General features: G+C 35.7%; 3 protein-coding genes across 3 annotated transcripts; 2 read left to right on the forward strand and 1 right to left on the reverse strand.

Moving 5' to 3' along the window:
• Positions 1-1262: 1262 nt before the first annotated feature.
• Positions 1263-11079, forward strand: flt3 (fms related receptor tyrosine kinase 3). Its single transcript, XM_052596363.1, has 24 exons — positions 1263-1565; positions 1796-1884; positions 2635-2774; positions 2928-3034; positions 3136-3253; positions 3388-3530; positions 4614-4744; positions 4850-4988; positions 5180-5357; positions 5438-5535; positions 5616-5727; positions 5813-5997; positions 6883-6974; positions 7070-7202; positions 7286-7390; positions 7502-7612; positions 8225-8381; positions 8579-8691; positions 8928-9046; positions 9274-9396; positions 9485-9596; positions 9685-9784; positions 9861-9966; positions 10047-11079. The coding sequence occupies exons 1-24, from the start codon at positions 1493-1495 to the stop codon at positions 10200-10202; spliced, it is 2940 nt and encodes a 979-aa protein (XP_052452323.1). The 5' UTR covers positions 1263-1492; the 3' UTR covers positions 10203-11079.
• Positions 11080-12564: 1485 nt separating this feature from the next.
• Positions 12565-14100, forward strand: urad (ureidoimidazoline (2-oxo-4-hydroxy-4-carboxy-5-) decarboxylase). Its single transcript, XM_052595491.1, has 2 exons — positions 12565-12957; positions 13055-14100. The coding sequence occupies exons 1-2, from the start codon at positions 12783-12785 to the stop codon at positions 13408-13410; spliced, it is 531 nt and encodes a 176-aa protein (XP_052451451.1). The 5' UTR covers positions 12565-12782; the 3' UTR covers positions 13411-14100.
• Positions 13920-16539, reverse strand: pdx1 (pancreatic and duodenal homeobox 1). The gene is made up of 2 exons (XM_052595490.1): positions 16009-16539; positions 13920-14673 (listed from the first exon to the last, which is right to left on the reverse strand). Exons 1-2 carry the CDS (start codon positions 16394-16396, stop codon positions 14309-14311), a joined length of 753 nt encoding a protein of 250 aa, XP_052451450.1. The 5' UTR covers positions 16397-16539; the 3' UTR covers positions 13920-14308.
• Between the last annotated feature and the right edge of the window lie 1875 nt (positions 16540-18414).

Here is an 18414-nt window from a genome sequence, read left to right on the forward strand (position 1 = left end):
GTATATGTACAGTCGTGGCCAAAAATATCAGCCCCCTTGGTAAATATGATAAAAGAAGGCTGTTAAAAAAATCACCTGCATTGTTAATCCCTTTGATCTTTAATTAAAAAATTCACAAAATGTATCCTTTCATTGGATATTAATAATTTAAAATCGGGGGATATATCATAATGAAATAAATGTTTTTCTCTAATTCACATTGGCCACAATTATTGCCCCCCTTTTATTCAATACTTTTTTAAACCTCCATTTGCCAGTTTAACAGGTTTTAATTTTCTTCTACAATGCCTGACGAGGTTAGAGAACACCTGACAAGAGATCAGAGACCATTCCTTCATCCAGAATCACTCCAGACCCTTCAGATTGCCAGCTCCATGTTGGTGCTTCTCCTTTTCCAGTTAACTCCTCTCATTTTCTATAGGCTTCAGGTCAGAGAACTGGAATGGCTATAGCAAAAGCTTGGTTTTGAGCTCAGAGACCCATTTCTGTGCTGTTTGAGTTTGGGTTATTGTACAGTTGGAAGATCCAAACACGGCCCATTTTGTTTTTGGATGAGCTAGGAGAATTTTTCTTGACACTCTCCCGAACAACATGTGTTGATGTAGGTTCTGTTTGACAATTTTTTTAAGGTTTCCTGAGCCCGAGACTCCATTTTCTGCAGTTCCCCAGCTGTGATCCTTGGAGAGTCTTTAGCCACTCACTACACTTCAGAAATATATTATTTTGTTTTTCTAAATGTGATGGATGATTAAGGGAATTTGGGTTTTGTTTTCCCTCCTATTTATATTTCTGTGAAACAGTTAGCCATAGCTGGATAATTTCATGTTTACAATCATGCTGGAGTGCTCAAAATTGTGAATATGAATTGGAATAAACTTAAGAGATATTTTACTCATGGGGGGGGGGGCAATAATTGTGTCCAACAAGTATTTGAGAAAATCCTCAAATGCACCCCCCATTAAATTCTTATTATCAAATGAAAGGATCTATTTTTGTGATTTTTTTTTATATTACAGATCAAAAGGATTAATAATAGATGCATTTTCACAGCCTTCATTGATCATACTTACCAAGAGGGGCTTATATTTTTGGCAACGACTGTATATGCATTTTAAATGTATGCATTTAGCAGACGCTAATAATAATAATAATTATTATAATTATTATCATTATTATTATTATTATCATTATTATTATTATTATCATTATCATTATTATTATTATTATTATTATTATTGAAACATTGTTTGATGTGCCAGAAATACCCCCCAGAAACATAATTAATTCAGGGCAATCTACTTGTCAAAACACAAAGTCTTCTTTTTATTGCTCTCAGACCAATGCCCAACCTGAGGTGCCTAAACGTTAGTAGAAGTGATGTTTTGTGTCATGTGCTGAAGCCACCGTCTTCGTGCCATATTAAGAAGTGATGCTTTGTGTCATGCGCTGAAGTGAAAGTCTTTGCGCCTTTGTTCACTGTCCATCCTATTTCATGATCAGTCAAGGGTCGAGGAAGAAGCTGTTATGCATTCACGCGATGCGTCCAGAAAAAAGGCTTTTAGTGGGTAGGTCGGACAAAACATTTGTTACTTGTAGGCCAGTTGACTGGTGACAAACTGCAGTTCATCTAGCTCATTTAAGCTATTTATGTTATTACGAGCGCATTTTAATGGATTTTATGTGCTTAATTGTGCGGATTTGTAAGTTATATTGTTTCATTTACTGAAATATAGTTGTTTTTCGTTTCATGCTCTTTCTCTAATATTTGTGTTGTTTTTTTATCTTGCACCGAAAGTGTTGCTCGTGCTGCATTGGAGCGCTCGCGCCAGCGGGGAGACGGACGCTTCAACTGAGACTCATCCCCAGTGTGACACTGATGGATCGGTAAAGTCCTGCTTATCAGCCCCTCGCTGGCTTACTACAGCTTTCTGCCTGTAGTTCTCAGGCTAATTTCAAGCAGATATTTACGCTTCACCCACATATGCCACAGGACTGAGGTCAGAGATTCCTGAGGATGAACTATTCAGCAAGATTTGCCTCACCAGCGTTTTAATATTCATTTGAATGTAGCCACTTGAATGCCTTTTTAATTTATAAATGGCCATTTTTAGGCACATTTTTAGTAAGATTTCCAACATTATAAACATTCGTTTCTTACTGTAGAAATAATAGTAATAAGGTTGTTAATTTTATAAAATTATTTAAAAAAGGGATTCGTCCTTAAAGTGTCGATGCTGCTGCTAAAGTAGGCCTATCATCAATGTAACAGGGTTCTCTTGAAGAACAATGAAAAAACACAATCATTGTTATGTAAATGTCGAAAGTGTTCATTCATTCTTAAGGCATTTAAATAATATAATATGTGAATATTAGCCTATATTAAATGCTAAACATATTTAAACAACCTTTTTGTGTTTCTGATTATTAAACAAGATTGTATAAGAAGGGACATGGTCTTTTTCTTACTTTGCATTCAAGGCTTAGCCCTTTGTTTTTAACATTTAAAAATAAGCTAAAATTAAAAGCAGAACTGATGATTTTTACAGCAATATGTGTAATAACCACAGAGATTTGTATTTTAGTGTTACTGTCTATTTTGATAATTAACGTCAGTGTACTTGTTCTTTTTTTTAGACTGTAAGATGCACATTGGAACAGACTCATTTGAAGGGTCCTGTCACAATTCAACTGGATTTCACTGAAGGACAAACTGTGGAAATTTACAGTGCATGCCAACAGAAAGGCTCAGATGGGCTTAAATGTCTCTGCCAAAGGTTCATATCTGTTGGAGAGCTGATGATTGTTTAATGAAGGACTCAAATACATCGCTTGATAAGTCATTGATAAATTCTAAGTTTAGATGCTGGTATTTTCAAATGATATCTCTTAATGAATAATTGATTATACTTTTTATATGCTTCCTACAGGATAAATACCTCTGTGCATTCATTACAGCACACTGAGAGATTTGGAAATGAAACGTACACTGTACTCTGTGGCAATCATAGTGTCACGGTTGTTCAGTCACCACAAAGTAAGTCAGACACAAACATAAATCAGAGGAAATATATTTATATTGATACCGATGTCCGAGTTGTTATATTTAACTTAAGTTTTACTTTGTTTTCTCTGTAGCGAGGCCATCAGTTCCAGTTCTCAAAGCTATTGCAAAAGCAGGGTCTACAAATTTAGCTCAGTTAGTGTGTACTTCTGAGGGGAACCCTAAACCAACCATCAAGTGGTATGGTAACAGGTAATATGACATTATATGGCCTGCTACCATTGTAGATACTGCTTCTGAAGAGCTGGTTTCTTGTTGGGATTATTTATTACATAAAATGCTGCTGTAACTGTATGTCTGTGATTCAACTGTTTGTTTTCTTTTAGAAAAAATCCAGTGGAGGGCATGAAAAATAAGTATAAGACAGAGAGCATTTTGACAAGTAACGATGAGCATTATGAAACTCAAAATATTATGTGCTGTGCCAGTAATTCAGTGGGGGAAGAATGTACTCAGCTTCATCATTTCGGTATGTAATGCGTTGATACCATTTTTAATACACTAGTAAACAATATACCGTTCCAAAGTTTGGGGTCTGTACAGTTTTTGCATGTTTGAAAGTTTCTTATGCTCACCAAAGCTGCATTTTTTGATCAAAAATTACATTTGCAGCATCCATTACCAAAATCCTTCAGAAATCAGTCTAATGTGCTAATTTGCTGCTCAATAAACATTTCTTCTTATATTTATGTTAAAAACATTTGTGTTGCTTAATAGTATTGCAGAAACAATATTAGATTCATCCTGATTCTTTAATGAATGAAATGAGAACATTTATTTGAAATAAAAATCCATTGTAACATAAAAAAAAAAATATTTACTGCAACTCTGAAACCATTTGAAGCATCCTTGCTGTGTAAAGATTTAATGTTTTAAAAAATAATTCTGATCCCTAACATTTTTGTATTATGTTAGTTTACATATCTTTGGGTCATGAGACAAGAAGACATAGTTTAATTTTTGTCAGCGACGATCTTTACTTACTATGATACTTAAAGTTAAACGTTTTTCAAATAATTGCTTTTTTATTCAAGGAACAATGCTGTTTTATGTTGCCAGATGTTCACAACAAAATTGCTCACACCCAATTGCTACTCAAAACTAGCCTTTTTAGCATTTTTATGGAGGTCCCCTGCTGGTAAAAATGGCATTTTTGGTGAGCTATTATTTCTATATATTAAATGTCTATTATTGGGGTTGACTTAACCCATGGACATGAAAAACAACCTGCGGCAACAGTGTTAAAGTAGCCCAACTCCATAACCCAAATACATCAACTGTGCCATCCTTATATATAACATTATGTCAATATACGATATATATAGACATGTTAAAATTATACATCAACAAATGACTCCTACCTTAAACCCAGAAACTTTAGATACTGAGTATTTATATATTATGATATTATAATATATATCATAATAGTGACAAGTTTAGCAAGTTTAATAACTTGTAACTGTTTGACAGCAAATATTATTTTGATGATAGGATGTGGGTTATATAGGGGTTTTGGTCTAACCTTCTGTGAATTGTGTTGGTTATCCTTCAGATCTCGATAGAGAAGTGGATGGGCAAAAGGCTCAGACGATTTTCCTGAAATCTGGTCAGTCTCTGTTACTCCGATGCAACATAGACTCTATGGATTCCCCTGAACTGAGATGGCACTTCAATAACACAGAAGTAAGATATGAATGCTAACCATAAAGAAATAGTACATCAACGTTTCACTGCTCTGTCCATTTGCTCATTTGTTTACCTATTTTTTTTTCCCTGCCCTTAATTCAGGTCAAAGGTATAACATCGTTATATTTCGAACACTGGACGCAATACTTCTTTACTGAATCAGTGAACGTGACACATAGTGGGGAGTATACCTGCGTATCTAATAACAAAAAAACTAGGAACACCCATGTCAGGGTCCTTGGTAAGTAAAACTACTGCCCTTTCTATTCAGATGTTTCTTGAAAATGTTTAAATAAAAAGCACAATGATCAGTGCAGATTTAATGCTGCTTCTGCTGTGTACAGTCTCAAATTTAAGACAATCATTTATTATGCAAACAATAATTAAAGTGGTATTTCTGCCCCTCTTTTATGTCCGATTCTTCCTTGACAGAAAATGACACAATCGACATATTTCAGATGAAGGAGAACAACAGTATAGTAGCACAAGATAAGGCAAGCTTCTGCTTCCAGGCTCTGGTGTTCTCCTTCCCAAAAGCCCAGTGTCACTGGATTACACCAAATCAAACCGAAATACAGTGCACAGAGACTCATTACCATAATTTTAATAGGTATTTACCTCATTCTATTCATTTCAATTCAAACGATAATGTAGTGTGGTGTTTGCTCATTTTGTCGATTCTCTCATTAGTACATTTAAGCTGTGTAACCCAGACCCAGGCCAATATCAAATAAAACTAAAGAATCAGCACTATAGTGTCATAAGGAGTATGTCGCTCTGCATTTCAGGTGAGTGGTCATAAACATTTTGACTGAAAAAACATGAAATGTTAAATGTGAAATAAGTTTATATGCAATGCATTTTGCAGACAATGCTAAAATTGCAATAAAATTCCACAATGATTCAAATCTCGTCTCTTGTGAGACTGAAAGCACCCTCCCTATGGATTTATCCTGGAAGATCTGCCTATCACATACCAAGTAAGAAGCAACGACAACCAATGGTATAAACATGAAATGCGTGTGTTGTTCATTTATTAAACTATTTATCTGTATATTTTTGCAGTTGTAATGAGGAAGGCTGGAAAGAGATACCTGTTGTCCAGCCCAAGGTCATGGATTCAGATAAATTCTGTCAGAAGAAAATTTATTTTGCCAGACCCAGATGGAACAGCGAGGACCATTTTATGAAATGCTGCATCTCTAACAAAGCAGGGGCTGAATGTAGTGACCAAATACGACTTCCTGCAAGTGAGTTTGACCCTAAATTGAACACTGGATTCAGCAGTTATATACACAGACTAGCATAATCCTTCTAGATTTTAAATATGATTTCATAACTCTTCACACTACTTTACACTAAAGTTTGGGGTCAGTAAGTGTTTTAAACTTACATTTTTAAAAGTCTTTACATTATTTAAAAAGATTTCTAATTTAAAGAAAATTATTTTGAACTTTCTATTCATCAAAAAATCTGAAATAAAACACCCTTTGAGATATTTGACAACAGAACAGTTTTCAACATTGTTAATAAGAAGAAATGTTTGATGAGAAGTAAGCTAGCATATTAGAATGATTTCTAAAAGATCATGTGTCACTGAAAACTGGAGTAATGATGCTGAAAATGTAACTTTTTGCCATCACAGTAATAAATTACAGTAAAATACTTTTAATTTGTAATTAAATGTCACAATATTACTGTATTTTTATTTTTATGGTTCCTTGGTGAGTATAAGAGACTTTCAAAAACAAAACTCTTCTCTAATCTTATCAACCCCAAACTTTTGAACTCTTGCGCACTATGTGAACTCTTCCCCATATATTTACATATTTCTATATGTAAATATGTGGGGAATATTTTTATACCACACAGAGAGAAACAGAATTAAATATAGCATGTTCCAAAAAGCCCCTGCCCTTATCAGTTCTTTGCAGCTTTGAAAATGTGTTTTTAATGGCCACTTTTATTTTTTCAAGGAATGATATTTATAAATCATTTCATTTTTTTCTTTCTGATATGAATGAGATATCTCATATATATTCCACACTCATTTTCGTTTCAAATCTATGATTAGCACTGAGGTTGAGTCACGATTTTAGTTAAATTTGTATTTTTCACCTGCTGTTTTCCCTCAGGTTTCCTCAGTATTGATTACGTGATTTGTTTCCTGGTCATCGTTATTCTCCTCATGATCATCTTTGCCTTAATCATCTTCATCAGAGTTAAGGTAAACCCATACCTGTCTCTGTCCCAATAACAAACAAACCCCTAGAATCATAGATCTGACCTTTTCGAAACACCTGCTCTCGTCCTTTGTTACAGAAGCCTGGCTACCAGTGTCAGATCCAGATGATTCAGATGATCGGACCCAACGACAATGACTACATATATATTGATTTCAGGGAGTTTAAGTATGACCTGAAATGGGAATTTCCACGAGAAAATCTTGAGCTTGGTAAAGATCACCAGGAACTTTCTTTAGACTTGCTATATATAACTTATTAGGTGTTACAAATGTATTTTGTGTGCTTTCTAAAGGGAATGAGCTGGGATCTGGAGCTTTTGGGATGGTTGTGCAGGCTACAGCTTATGGCATCAACAAGCCTGGAGTGTCCATTCAGGTAGCAGTAAAAATGTTAAAGGGTACGTAATGATATAATAAGCATTAAGTCTCTACAAAGCTAAATAAATCAATTGCATTCATGCATACTGGAATATGATGGTGTTTTGGTTGTTAATTTATGGACTAAACAGACAAGCACCAGGCAGTGGAAAAGGAAGCGCTGATGTCTGAACTGAAAATGCTGACTCATATTGGACACCATGAAAACATTGTCAACTTGCTCGGCGCTTGTACAAGCTCAGGTAAGATTTGGAGAAGTTGTGGCCTTCTGAATTATATCCTTTACTGGAGCCATCTATAGAGCAGCAATGGTTTCAGAAATATTTTTACCATTCATCTTTCCCATTGTGATTTTTAAAATGTCTTTGTTAACATGAACCAAGCCAAGCAGCTATAAGGTGAATAACAACTTTGCAAACTTTAATCTGAGGCCAATATTTGACAATCTTAAAGAAAGAAGCATTCATATGAAGCATTATGAATTACATAAATTAAAAACAATAGTGAAATATAAAACTGTTCATTTAAAGGTGTTTAGTATATCTAAAAAATACATTAAAATAGTACAGCATCATGGGTAATGTAGTTTTTCACAACAGATTGTTAAACTCTATTATTATTTCTTTTTAAAGGTTGAAATAATGTGAACGGATAGCTCGAACAAAAGCATATACCACCGAATTTGCAACCTCAGAGCTCACAAAATTTTCCCTATAGAGAAAATGAATGGGTTTTTGTACATGTGGGACCTGCTTATTTATGATTGTTCGGTTGAATGTTTGACCATCAAATAAACAGTCCTTAAGGCCTAATTTACTAGCTGTGTTTGTTTGTTTGTTTTTTAAAATCCACAGGTCCTATATACCTGATATTCCAGTACTGCTGTAACGGAGATCTCTTGAACTATCTCAAGAGCAACCGGGAAAGTTTTCACAAATATCTGACAGACGCTTTCAACAGGGACAGGTTCAGGGGCCTCTACCACAACTTCCAGCAGAAGAGAAACTCAAGGTCTGCATAAATGTCTACCAGGCAGTGAATTACAGCAGTGGCCTTTTAGAAAAAAAAAAAGAGTGCGGAAGAGAGGGAAATGAATATATTGTGCTAAAGGGGAACCGGTAAATCTAAAGGTGTACATAAATGAATAAACTGTCGTACAGTTACTGTAAATGACTGTGTGCATTTCTCTCCTTGTTGCACCTCTACAGTGAGTATAATGAGGCCGATACCAATCAATACGTGCACATGACTCCCTCAACCAAAGGACAGGAGAAAGAGGCGCTCCTCAGGCCCAGCATCAGCTCAGTGTCTACTATTGAGGGTAGGTGGAGAAATAGAGAATCTGAATTTTTTTAAACTAGAGATGAACTATACAGTGACTTTTAAGAGCGGCAGATCTATTTCTATTTTGATTATTCATAATCACTTGATTTCATATATTATTTCATAAAACATGAATTCAGTGTAAGCGAACATGGTTACTCAGTTTATTTGTTATTATATTAACTAATGATAATTAGTTAGATAAAAAAACTGTTTTTTTTTAATTCCGTAAAGAAATACTTGAATGCGAAGAAAAACATCAAGAAGAGGAACTTCAGAGTCTCACCTATGATGACCTTCTGAGTTTCTCTTTTCAAGTTGCAAAGGGCATGGAGTTCCTGTCATCTAAAAATGTGAGCTTAACTTTCTGATCATGATTCTTCTACTTCCTTACATTTAACATTTTTTATTTTGTATGTTATCTCTGAATACCACATGAGCATGTTTCAATAGCTTCTGTATCTGTATTATTAGAATAAGAAAAAACGTCTCTTTGAGTGCTTTATTTCTTGATTTGTTTTCTCTTATTGTTCTATAGTCATTTTAAAAAAGGCTTTAGTGACTAATTTTCTGCCTACAGTGTATCCATAGGGACTTGGCAGCCAGAAATGTTTTGGTGACACAAGGCAGACAGGTGAAGATCGGTGACTTTGGCCTCGCAAGAGACATTGAACATGATTCCAACTACGTTGTAAGAGGAAATGTAGGTATTGTGTGTGCATATATGATAGTCTTGATGTGACTGGTCTTTATTTAGCTGACTGATGGTTGTTTGCATGACATTTTTGCAGGTGCGTTTGCCCGTGAAGTGGATGGCTCCTGAGAGTATTTTCAAAGGGGTTTACACAATGCAGAGTGACGTCTGGGCCTACGGCATTTTGCTATGGGAAATCTTCTCTCTAGGTCTCTCTCTCTCTGCTGTATACAAGTTTTAACTTATAATAAATGATTTCTGTTTAAATATATTAACATATTTTGTACTCATTATTAGGAGTCACCCCATATCCTGGAATAACTGTGAATGACACATTCTACAGAATGATTGAAAGTGGATATCACATGGAGCAACCCTATTATGCTGAAGAATCTGTGTAAGTACCAGTGTATATATAACATTTTGATAAAACACTGGAGAATGAGATTTATAATGTGTTTGGGTCTGTTTAGTTACAAGGTAATGCGTCGCTGCTGGATGATTGATCCTGTCGACCGGCCTTGTTTCTCCAAGCTCGTGGCTTTCATGGAAAAAGAGCTGGCTGCTTTGGAAGAGAGGGTGACTTTTATGTGAAAAATGATTTAAAAAATGGGTTAAATTGTCGGTGGATGCACACTCACTGTGATATCTGTTTACAGCTGTATTACAATGTTGAAGGATACTGCCACAATGACACAACATATCAGAATGCACCCGTGACCCCGGATGCTACACTGATGGAGAAAATGGATGTTTGCCGATCCGACATTGAGACTTCAGATGAAACAAAGCTGTGGACAAACCTGGATCTGTAAGAACAAAACCTCTCGTTTAACCATAGGGGTTAAAGCCTTGCATTAGGAAAACATAATGCATAACACTTAATAACCACTTACACATAGCATTTTTAATTTCTAAGAGAAAACGTGGAAGGAATAAGAAGAAATAATTCATGTGTTTAATGTTTTTGATTAAGACCTATTAACACATTTTCACATTCTTCTACGAGTGCTTTCCCTGTAATTAATAACAAACATACAGTATTTGAGTGTTGTTTTGTGCAGGATGCTTCTTTAGGCACTTAAATATATAAATAATAACAAACTTTCCCAATTTTAATTAGAATTCTAGATATTGTACCTGAATAACCTGCTTCTGTACTCCGTAATGAAGGCTTACAAGAGATGTTGTGTTTGAGAAGTACAACAGATTATGAATTATTATTTTTTTTGCTGCACTTTGCAGGAGAAATTGCTCTATTTTTATAACAAAAAATAATAATTTTTCATTATATTTATTCAGAAATCTTAGACGTTTATGGTTTAATCATTATTCTTGAAACATTATTTATCGTGTAATAGTCTGAGTATTAGAATAGTCTGCAGTGTGCTTAGTTATGCTTGTGCTTAACAGAACTTTAATGTGCACATTTATGAACATTGTCTATTAACGATATAGTCCATAGCTTACATTTCAGTGTGTGTTTTAAAGTCAACAACAAGCAAAGTACAAACAACATTACTGTTTAGGTTAAGCATTCCTAACTTTTTCAGTCCACTGAGACAATAAATAAGTGTGCATGATAATTGAAGAGGAGTTAACAAACTGTCAAATGTTTATGAAAATATTGACCAATATTTGTATTTAAGGTTTAAGATGCAAAAAAGCTAATAAAACACAATACAAATTGTGTATTTTGTGTCTTATGATTTTGTTATTTGACTGAAGGTGTTTATCTCTTATCTACACCGTGAATGGAGCCAGGGAGCATGATGACATGATTGATAAACATAATTGATTCATGATTGATTGATTCATGTTCAAAAGTCAGTATTGGCATGACTAAACCTTTAACTAGGCATTCTTTCCATAAAAACTGATCCAGTCTCCATACCTCTTATCCTCTGTTGGATCACGAGCTATAGAATATATACACTTATCTGTTGATACAATTGTTCAACATTCAAAACAATGCAGGCTATGACAAAATATCATGTCACAATATATTGTACTAAAATGCAAATGTATTACGGATAGCGACAATATTTTGTACTAAAAATGAAAGCTTATAGCCTACATTTAGTATAAATATTATTAAATATTAATAAATAAATAAATAATCACATTATTTAGTACAATATCTAAATCTTTTAAAATATAACAATGTGTAATCATATTAGTGTCTAAGATAGTTAGTATTTTTTTTAATAACAACAAAACAATGCTTTTGTAAACAGGGTGCGCTCTCGGCCGTCTCGGTCTCCAGGAACTTTCTTCACAGGCACATGAAGAAAACATCTTGAATCTCAGTGAATATGTGCCACACATACTTGATATAGATTATATATATATATATATATATATATATATATATATATATATATATATATATATATATATATATATATATAGTAAAACCATGGTTAATTTTCATTTTAGGTTTACGATATATTTTTATACCCCTGCATTGTTTTTGAATGTTGAACAATTGTATCAACATATGTAGCTTATATAGCCTATTATATATAAGAGGTATGGAGACTGGATCAGTTTTAATAGGGAAAGACTGCCTAGTTAAATGTTTAGTCATGTCACTACTGATTTTTGAATGAATCAGTCATGTTAACAACTTTACAGCACTTATTGTGAATGTCACTGACATTGTAGGGTTGCTTTGTTAAAACATCTCTATGGTTAATTATAGATATAGTAAGACAAACTCACTTCTCCACTCATGTTGGTCTGAAAAGGGTGTTTCGGGTCTCGGCAGACTAGTGTGAAGTGACCGACAGCGACATCTGCTGCTTGTGCTCAATTGCATTTGTGAAAAAAATCTGGCTTCACACATTTGTTAGAAAGTCCAGCCAAGTTTCCTTATAAAAAGGCAAATGAGTCTCACAGTTATAACACACAACGCATATCCTATATGTGTCCATACCTCTGCATTTTCTCTCAAAATAGAGTTTTGTATTTGCAAATCACTTTGCGTTTGTTTGAAAGTCGAGTTTTTCCTTTGCAAAGCAAATTATGTTTATTTGCAAAACGCTGGAATTTTTGTATTAATATTGTCACAAACTTCGCTACATGTGTGCATCAATTAAAGCAGCGATCAATTAAACATGTGCATCAAATGGATTTACTGCATACCTACCAGACAATCAGAATCCAGTATTCAGACAGACCATGGAATACTTTTAAATAGGATATATAAACCCCAATCACACCTGTGTTGTGTGATGAGGATATTCATCCTCCTTACTGCGTCACAGTGAGACAACTACTGATATTTAAATGGAAACCGTCGTACAGTAGGCTAGTTGCCCCTACGGACGTTGACCTCGTCCAATATTGGTTTTTGCCATTTCCCTAGTTTGTAGAGGACACGCGACTGAGCCATGGAGATAAACGTTGTAAATGCTTTAACATACGAGGATTTTGTGAAACTATTCGGTAATGTGGTTGAGAAATGCCCCCTCATTTCGGCTGCGATATGGTCCCACCGGCCATTCAAAGATCTAGCAGACCTCGAGGCTCACGTGACGGAATTCATTGACAGTCTACCAGACTCAGGTGATTTCTTCTGCTTTGGCTATTTACCAAAATCAGGTTTCCTAATGTTTTAAACACACAAGTTTATTTACTGGTTAAGTACTTTGAATGCGTTCAGGTAAAGAGGGCATCTTGCGGTGTCACCCTGATTTGGCGGGCCGGGACCTCCAGAGCGGGACTCTAACACGCGAGTCTCAAGAGGAGCAGAGTCAAGCCGGAATGAACACACTGGACTCCGCGGAGGGTCTGCAAATGTACCGACTAAATTCGGAGTACAAGGAGCGCTTTGGCTTCCCTTTTGTCATCTGTGCCCGACTCAACAACAAAGCAGATATTGTTCGCCAGCTGTCTGAACGCTTGAAGAATGACCGTGGACCGGAACGAGAGCGCGCGATCGAAGAGGTTAAAAAAATCTGTAGCCTCAGGTTACGCAATATTGTCTTATCTGACATTCAAACCCAAACCAACAAGTAAACAAGTTACCGTTTCAAAAATTTATACTGCATCTCTCTACTTGATTGTATAGGCATATTTCTTTAAAAAAAAAAGAAATAGGCTTAACCCAAAAAAGAAGAAGGCCTAGCATAATTGATTTATATGCAGCCTAACATTTGTTCAAAAAATGTTAACCCGTTAAGATATGAAACGTTATTTTCGAATGTCTTCTGAACATTCTAAACTTCCAGGTTTTTAAATGTTTGAAAAAGTTTTACTTGGTTATGTGAACGTTTCAGAAAACATTAAAGGCACGTTCTATTTTTATCATTTTGCAAACGTGATGGGAAAATGACTTGCTCTCCGAATCCTCTGAAACTGAATCTATAATAATAATAATAATAATTATTATTATTATAATTATAATAATAATTATAATAAATAAATAAACAAATATATTATTATTATTTATATTATTATTAATATGCATTATTTTATTGGTTGATTTGTTTTAGGCTACTTTTTTGCACCAAATTAAAACAAATGACATGACTGCACACATGCTTTTAATTTGTTTAGCAGTAGCTAGCCTACATAAATAGTATGAATGTTATTGAAAGAAATTCATGATAAGAGAGAATATCCACTTGTATTTGACTTTTCATTGTCTATCTATAAATACGAATACAATTATAATAATGTCCAATAAAATTTTGCTCATTAAGATTTGATGACGTCATGGATTTCTATTACAGAAAAGCACCTCCCAAGAAACTGACTCCAGAGGAGCTTCGTTTCTCACAAAGCTGAGATCGCCCCCTACTGTCAATCTTTTAGTGTAGGCTACGGTACAGATTTACAGGATTGGACGAACTCTTGTCCGGCGAATTTCCACTCGTCGATGGCAGGCTGTGTTGATGACACATGTCTCTTTTGGTCAGTGTTTGTTTGATGAGTCTTGTGGGACTGGTGGTAGGTGAGAGTGCAGGGGTGACGGGGGTCCCGTTCCCGGAGCGACACACGACTCCTCCTTCAGGTCTCCGGACGTGATGGAGGAATCCTGCTCGGGGTCCACTCCTCTGGCTCTCCTCTTGTCCTCCTCCTTTTTCCACTTCATGCGTCGGTTCTGGAACCAGATCTTGATGTGTCTCTCGGTGAGGCTGAGGGTGAGCGCGAGCTCCACGCGGCGCGGGCGTGAGATGTACTTGTTGAAGAGAAACTCTTTCTCGAGCTCGAGCAGCTGCGCTCTGGTGTACGCCGTCCGCGTGCGCTTGTTCTCCTCAGCCTCCACCATGTAAGGACCTAAAACAAATTAACGAGAGAAATTTTAGTAAGGTCGTGTTTTTGACACAAACACACCATCTGCTTCTGAGAATATTACAGTTTGAAAGTTATCTGAACGTTTGATCAGGGCGTTATATAGCCTAAAATAAAACTCACGAGTCTCGGGCGTCAACTCAAAGGTCAAAACCTTCTTACTGAATTCACTAGTTCATGTAAAAATTAGGAATACCTTAAACCAGATGTTTCAGGCTGAAAATAATCCGCATTTAATTCGAATTAGGCTGCTTTCTTTTTATTTCAATATGTTTGCGAGTAAGCTAGCGTCGCCTTCATAAGCAGTTTAGCTCCGTCAATAGGCTATAGACTTTAATCACTTTCAAAAATAATCCCTTCTTTTTCGTTTTCGAATAAAAAAATAGACTAATTAAAGGATTAAAATTAGTCTTTAAAACTGCATTTCTAAAAAAGTAAAAGAAATCTATATCAAATTCACTTTCACTGTAAAACTGTTTCATAAAAAGGATAACTTGCAGTGGTCAAGTAATATTTATGTTATTAGGGGATTAGTTTAATCCCAAAATAACAATTATAGGCTCTTTTAATAATTATATACATACGGCAAATTGTATGTGTATATTATATAGGGAATTCTTTCTATAATGTTATGTTTTTTTTATTTTATTTAACGATTTTTTTATATTACAAAAATGAATAGACTAATTGTAACATTTTACAGTAAATATAACTATTAACATTTTCCTCGAAATTATTTAAAAATATTATTTAAAAATAATCAGGCAATTAAAATTAATCAGTATGCTGTATAGAATTTCTAGACTATTAAACAAAAGTAAAGAAACAAAACAAAACAACTAACCTTCGTATTGTTTTCTTCTTATGGGCGATTTTAAAAGACAAAAAAAGTAGTAATTTGCGTGTGGACCACTCACTGAAAAACCACTCAATAAAATGGAATGTGTAGATTACTTAATTGTGACTGCTGGAACGATTTTTTCACGACACTAACACATTTTTCAGGGCCGCGTTTCAGCATTTAAATGTAAAAACCTACGATGCCTTTGGTAAACTCGGCCCATTGGCAGAACCCTGGTCATATCATTTTATTCTTCTGAAACAACGATGGATGTATTTGGAATCTACGAAAACAGTTATTTTTAACTAATTGGGTTAGGCTAATTAAAAACACAATAATCTACTTTCAAATGGAATTTTGTAACACAATGACTCTTTTAAGCACTTTGGTGCTCACAAGCAAGAATTTGACATTAGGGCCTGCTTTTATTTTGTCAAAACTTAATTGGTGAACCTAAAAATTAATGGCCGAAGAGTTACCTGTCCAGTGTCCTTTCCAGGCGTGTGAGTGAGATTTCGTAGACTTCATCCACGGGAAAGGCAGATGGTATCTGCTCCGATCCCCGCACAGGTCAAGAGAGTCTCCGTAACCGCCGAGCGTCTGTAGAGATGTCTGCGGAGTCTGGGGAAGGTGAAGATGAGGCCCTGCCGGATCATCCCGGGTCGACATGTTATAAGAAGTAATGTCGGCGAGATTTGGCTGGTCCTGGCTGCCCAGGGACGGTGAGGCGTAGACGGACTGAGTCTGTCTACTCATATACAGACACGGTGGAGGGTTTTGGCTGTAGTCTTCGTTGGGATGTCTCTGGAAGGCGCAAGAATCCTTGTACAATTGGTTAGGAGAGTAATAGTGCTCTTCCCGATTCATGATTGCCACAGACCGGGGAAACCGTGCTGTACACGAGCACACGAGCCAGCGCCCTGCCCCTGATCAGGACCTCTGCTCTACCTGCAGTCTGAGCGTCTGGCGCCGATCGAGGGCCTCATAGGTGTGCCACCGTGAACATGTGACCCTGCTGCACCATTGGTTTCACTGTTTACACAAAGCTGTCAACTGGCAGTAAATTCTGTACGTGTTTCCTTTCGACTGCCCCGCGGTTTGACAATAATTGAACAAAACTGACCATGCTTAAATCAATGCCCTTGGCAAACACTTTCTGTTTGACTGTGACAATATGTGCTACACCTGCAGTTGTTCGATTTACTGCAAAGACAGGTGAATTGGGGAATCTGTATCTCTGATCTCCGCACAAAAGACTGCCGCTGAAGACTGAACACTGATCGGGTATAAAAGAGGGACTTCAAAATGCAGCATAACATTTTTTTTGATAAAACATTCTAAATTGCTCAAATTATTTTTAGCAACTTCCGATAGAAAAGAGACCGGATCGATTCTCACTTATCAAAGGCAAAATAATAGAGACCTACTTGAGCTTTAATTGTTTAAGCAAAAACAAAATATGAGTAGTTAAGTAATTGCACAAATAAGTAATTGCACAAATAGCCTATAATTTAAAGTACATGGAAACTTTCTATTGCATAAAAAGTCATTTAGGGGGATAATGTCTTAAGATTATTAAAATGTTATTTGGGAAAATAGTAAATAAATAAATATAAATGTATATTGTTTGGTTGCGAAGTGGTTGGGCGGGGGGGGGGGGGGGGGGGGGGGGGGGCTAAAAGTCCATCTGAAGCCAAATACTAAGTGTAAAATGGAGTTTACCTATTAAACTTTCCTTTTTTTCTCGTAAAAAGAGCACGTGCTCTAAAGGTAGGCTCCACATTAAGAGGCACCATTAAGTCCTTGTTACATAAAATCTATGGACACTGGTGACAAGGGCAATCATTACGCACACCTCTCAACATGTTGTCCGTCTTTTGCTTTAACCAAGCTTACCTGCCATTAAGCACACCTGTCCACGGTCCATTAAACTAACGTCCTCGTGGATAAATAAAAACGAGCTGTTCGGTGTAAACGAATTAACATTGAGAGTGAAACAGAACTCAATTAGTTTGAGATGTGTGCTGCAACGTGAGCGCGCCAGTCAGTCCGATGTTTGGAGAGGGGACAGAACAAGGGAGAAATGGGCAGCAAAAGGTGTTATTCGATTAGGGCAACTTCCCAAGTCTCCTATGTTGAAGCAACAACAACAACAACAAAACAAATCATTATCTAAAAAAACGAATCTTCTATATAAGATCTAAGTTTTTTTATATCGTATCTCCAATTTTTCTTTATTTTAAAAAGACTGAAATAAAATGAGCCAAAATCTCTCTGTTTTGGATTTATCCCCCAAGTAGACTTTTTTACTTAACACGTTTATAAAAAGTGTTGGCATCGGAAATTTTATTCTTTGACCAATAATTTTTTCCAGAACTTCATCCGAGCACCCTTTCCATTCGTTTGCACGCATGCATACATGAATGAATAGATAAACAAATGGTTATTTAAGACAAATTACATTTAAATCATTATTCTTTACTACAACCTTGCATTTGTCAAGACTTCAAAAAGTGACAAGTAAATACATAATGCATGACTTTTTATATATATATATATTTCAAAATAAAAACACAATCTTTGATTATATTCAAGCAAATTTCAAGAATATGGCATAGTGCCGTGTTTGCATAGACCTCTTCAAATAACTATAATGGCACTTTCTCTCCTATCTTAATGGGGCTCTCATACATGTCATAAAGTTCAGCCAAATCCATTCCTCGCCAATCAAGCCTTGTAACGGCGCTTAATGGTGTTTATATATGACCTCGTTTGAAAAGGGAAGGAAACCGTTATCCGTGACTATTTTCACAATGTTGAAAGAGTACAAAAGGTTTTATGAAGCGTGAGTGAGACGACGCTATTTGGAATCATATCCATGGAAG

This window comes from Carassius gibelio, chromosome B24, assembly GCF_023724105.1.
Source record: "Carassius gibelio isolate Cgi1373 ecotype wild population from Czech Republic chromosome B24, carGib1.2-hapl.c, whole genome shotgun sequence".
Lineage (NCBI taxonomy): Eukaryota > Metazoa > Chordata > Actinopteri > Cypriniformes > Cyprinidae > Carassius > Carassius gibelio.

Coding starts and splice junctions, on each gene's coding strand:
- flt3 (XM_052596363.1), top strand. CDS start 1,493: ATGATCAGTCAAGGGTCGAGGAAGAAGCTGTTATGCATTCACGCGATG. Junction 2,775..2,927: donor CTTAAATGTCTCTGCCAAAG/GTTCATATCTGT, acceptor TGCTTCCTACAG/GATAAATACCTCTGTGCATT. Junction 5,536..5,615: donor TATGTCGCTCTGCATTTCAG/GTGAGTGGTCAT, acceptor TGCATTTTGCAG/ACAATGCTAAAATTGCAATA.
- urad (XM_052595491.1), top strand. CDS start 12,783: ATGGAGATAAACGTTGTAAATGCTTTAACATACGAGGATTTTGTGAAA. Junction 12,958..13,054: donor TGACAGTCTACCAGACTCAG/GTGATTTCTTCT, acceptor GAATGCGTTCAG/GTAAAGAGGGCATCTTGCGG.
- pdx1 (XM_052595490.1), bottom strand. CDS start 16,396: ATGAATCGGGAAGAGCACTATTACTCTCCTAACCAATTGTACAAGGAT. Junction 14,674..16,008: donor CTGGAAAGGACACTGGACAG/GTAACTCTTCGG, acceptor AATTTGTTTTAG/GTCCTTACATGGTGGAGGCT.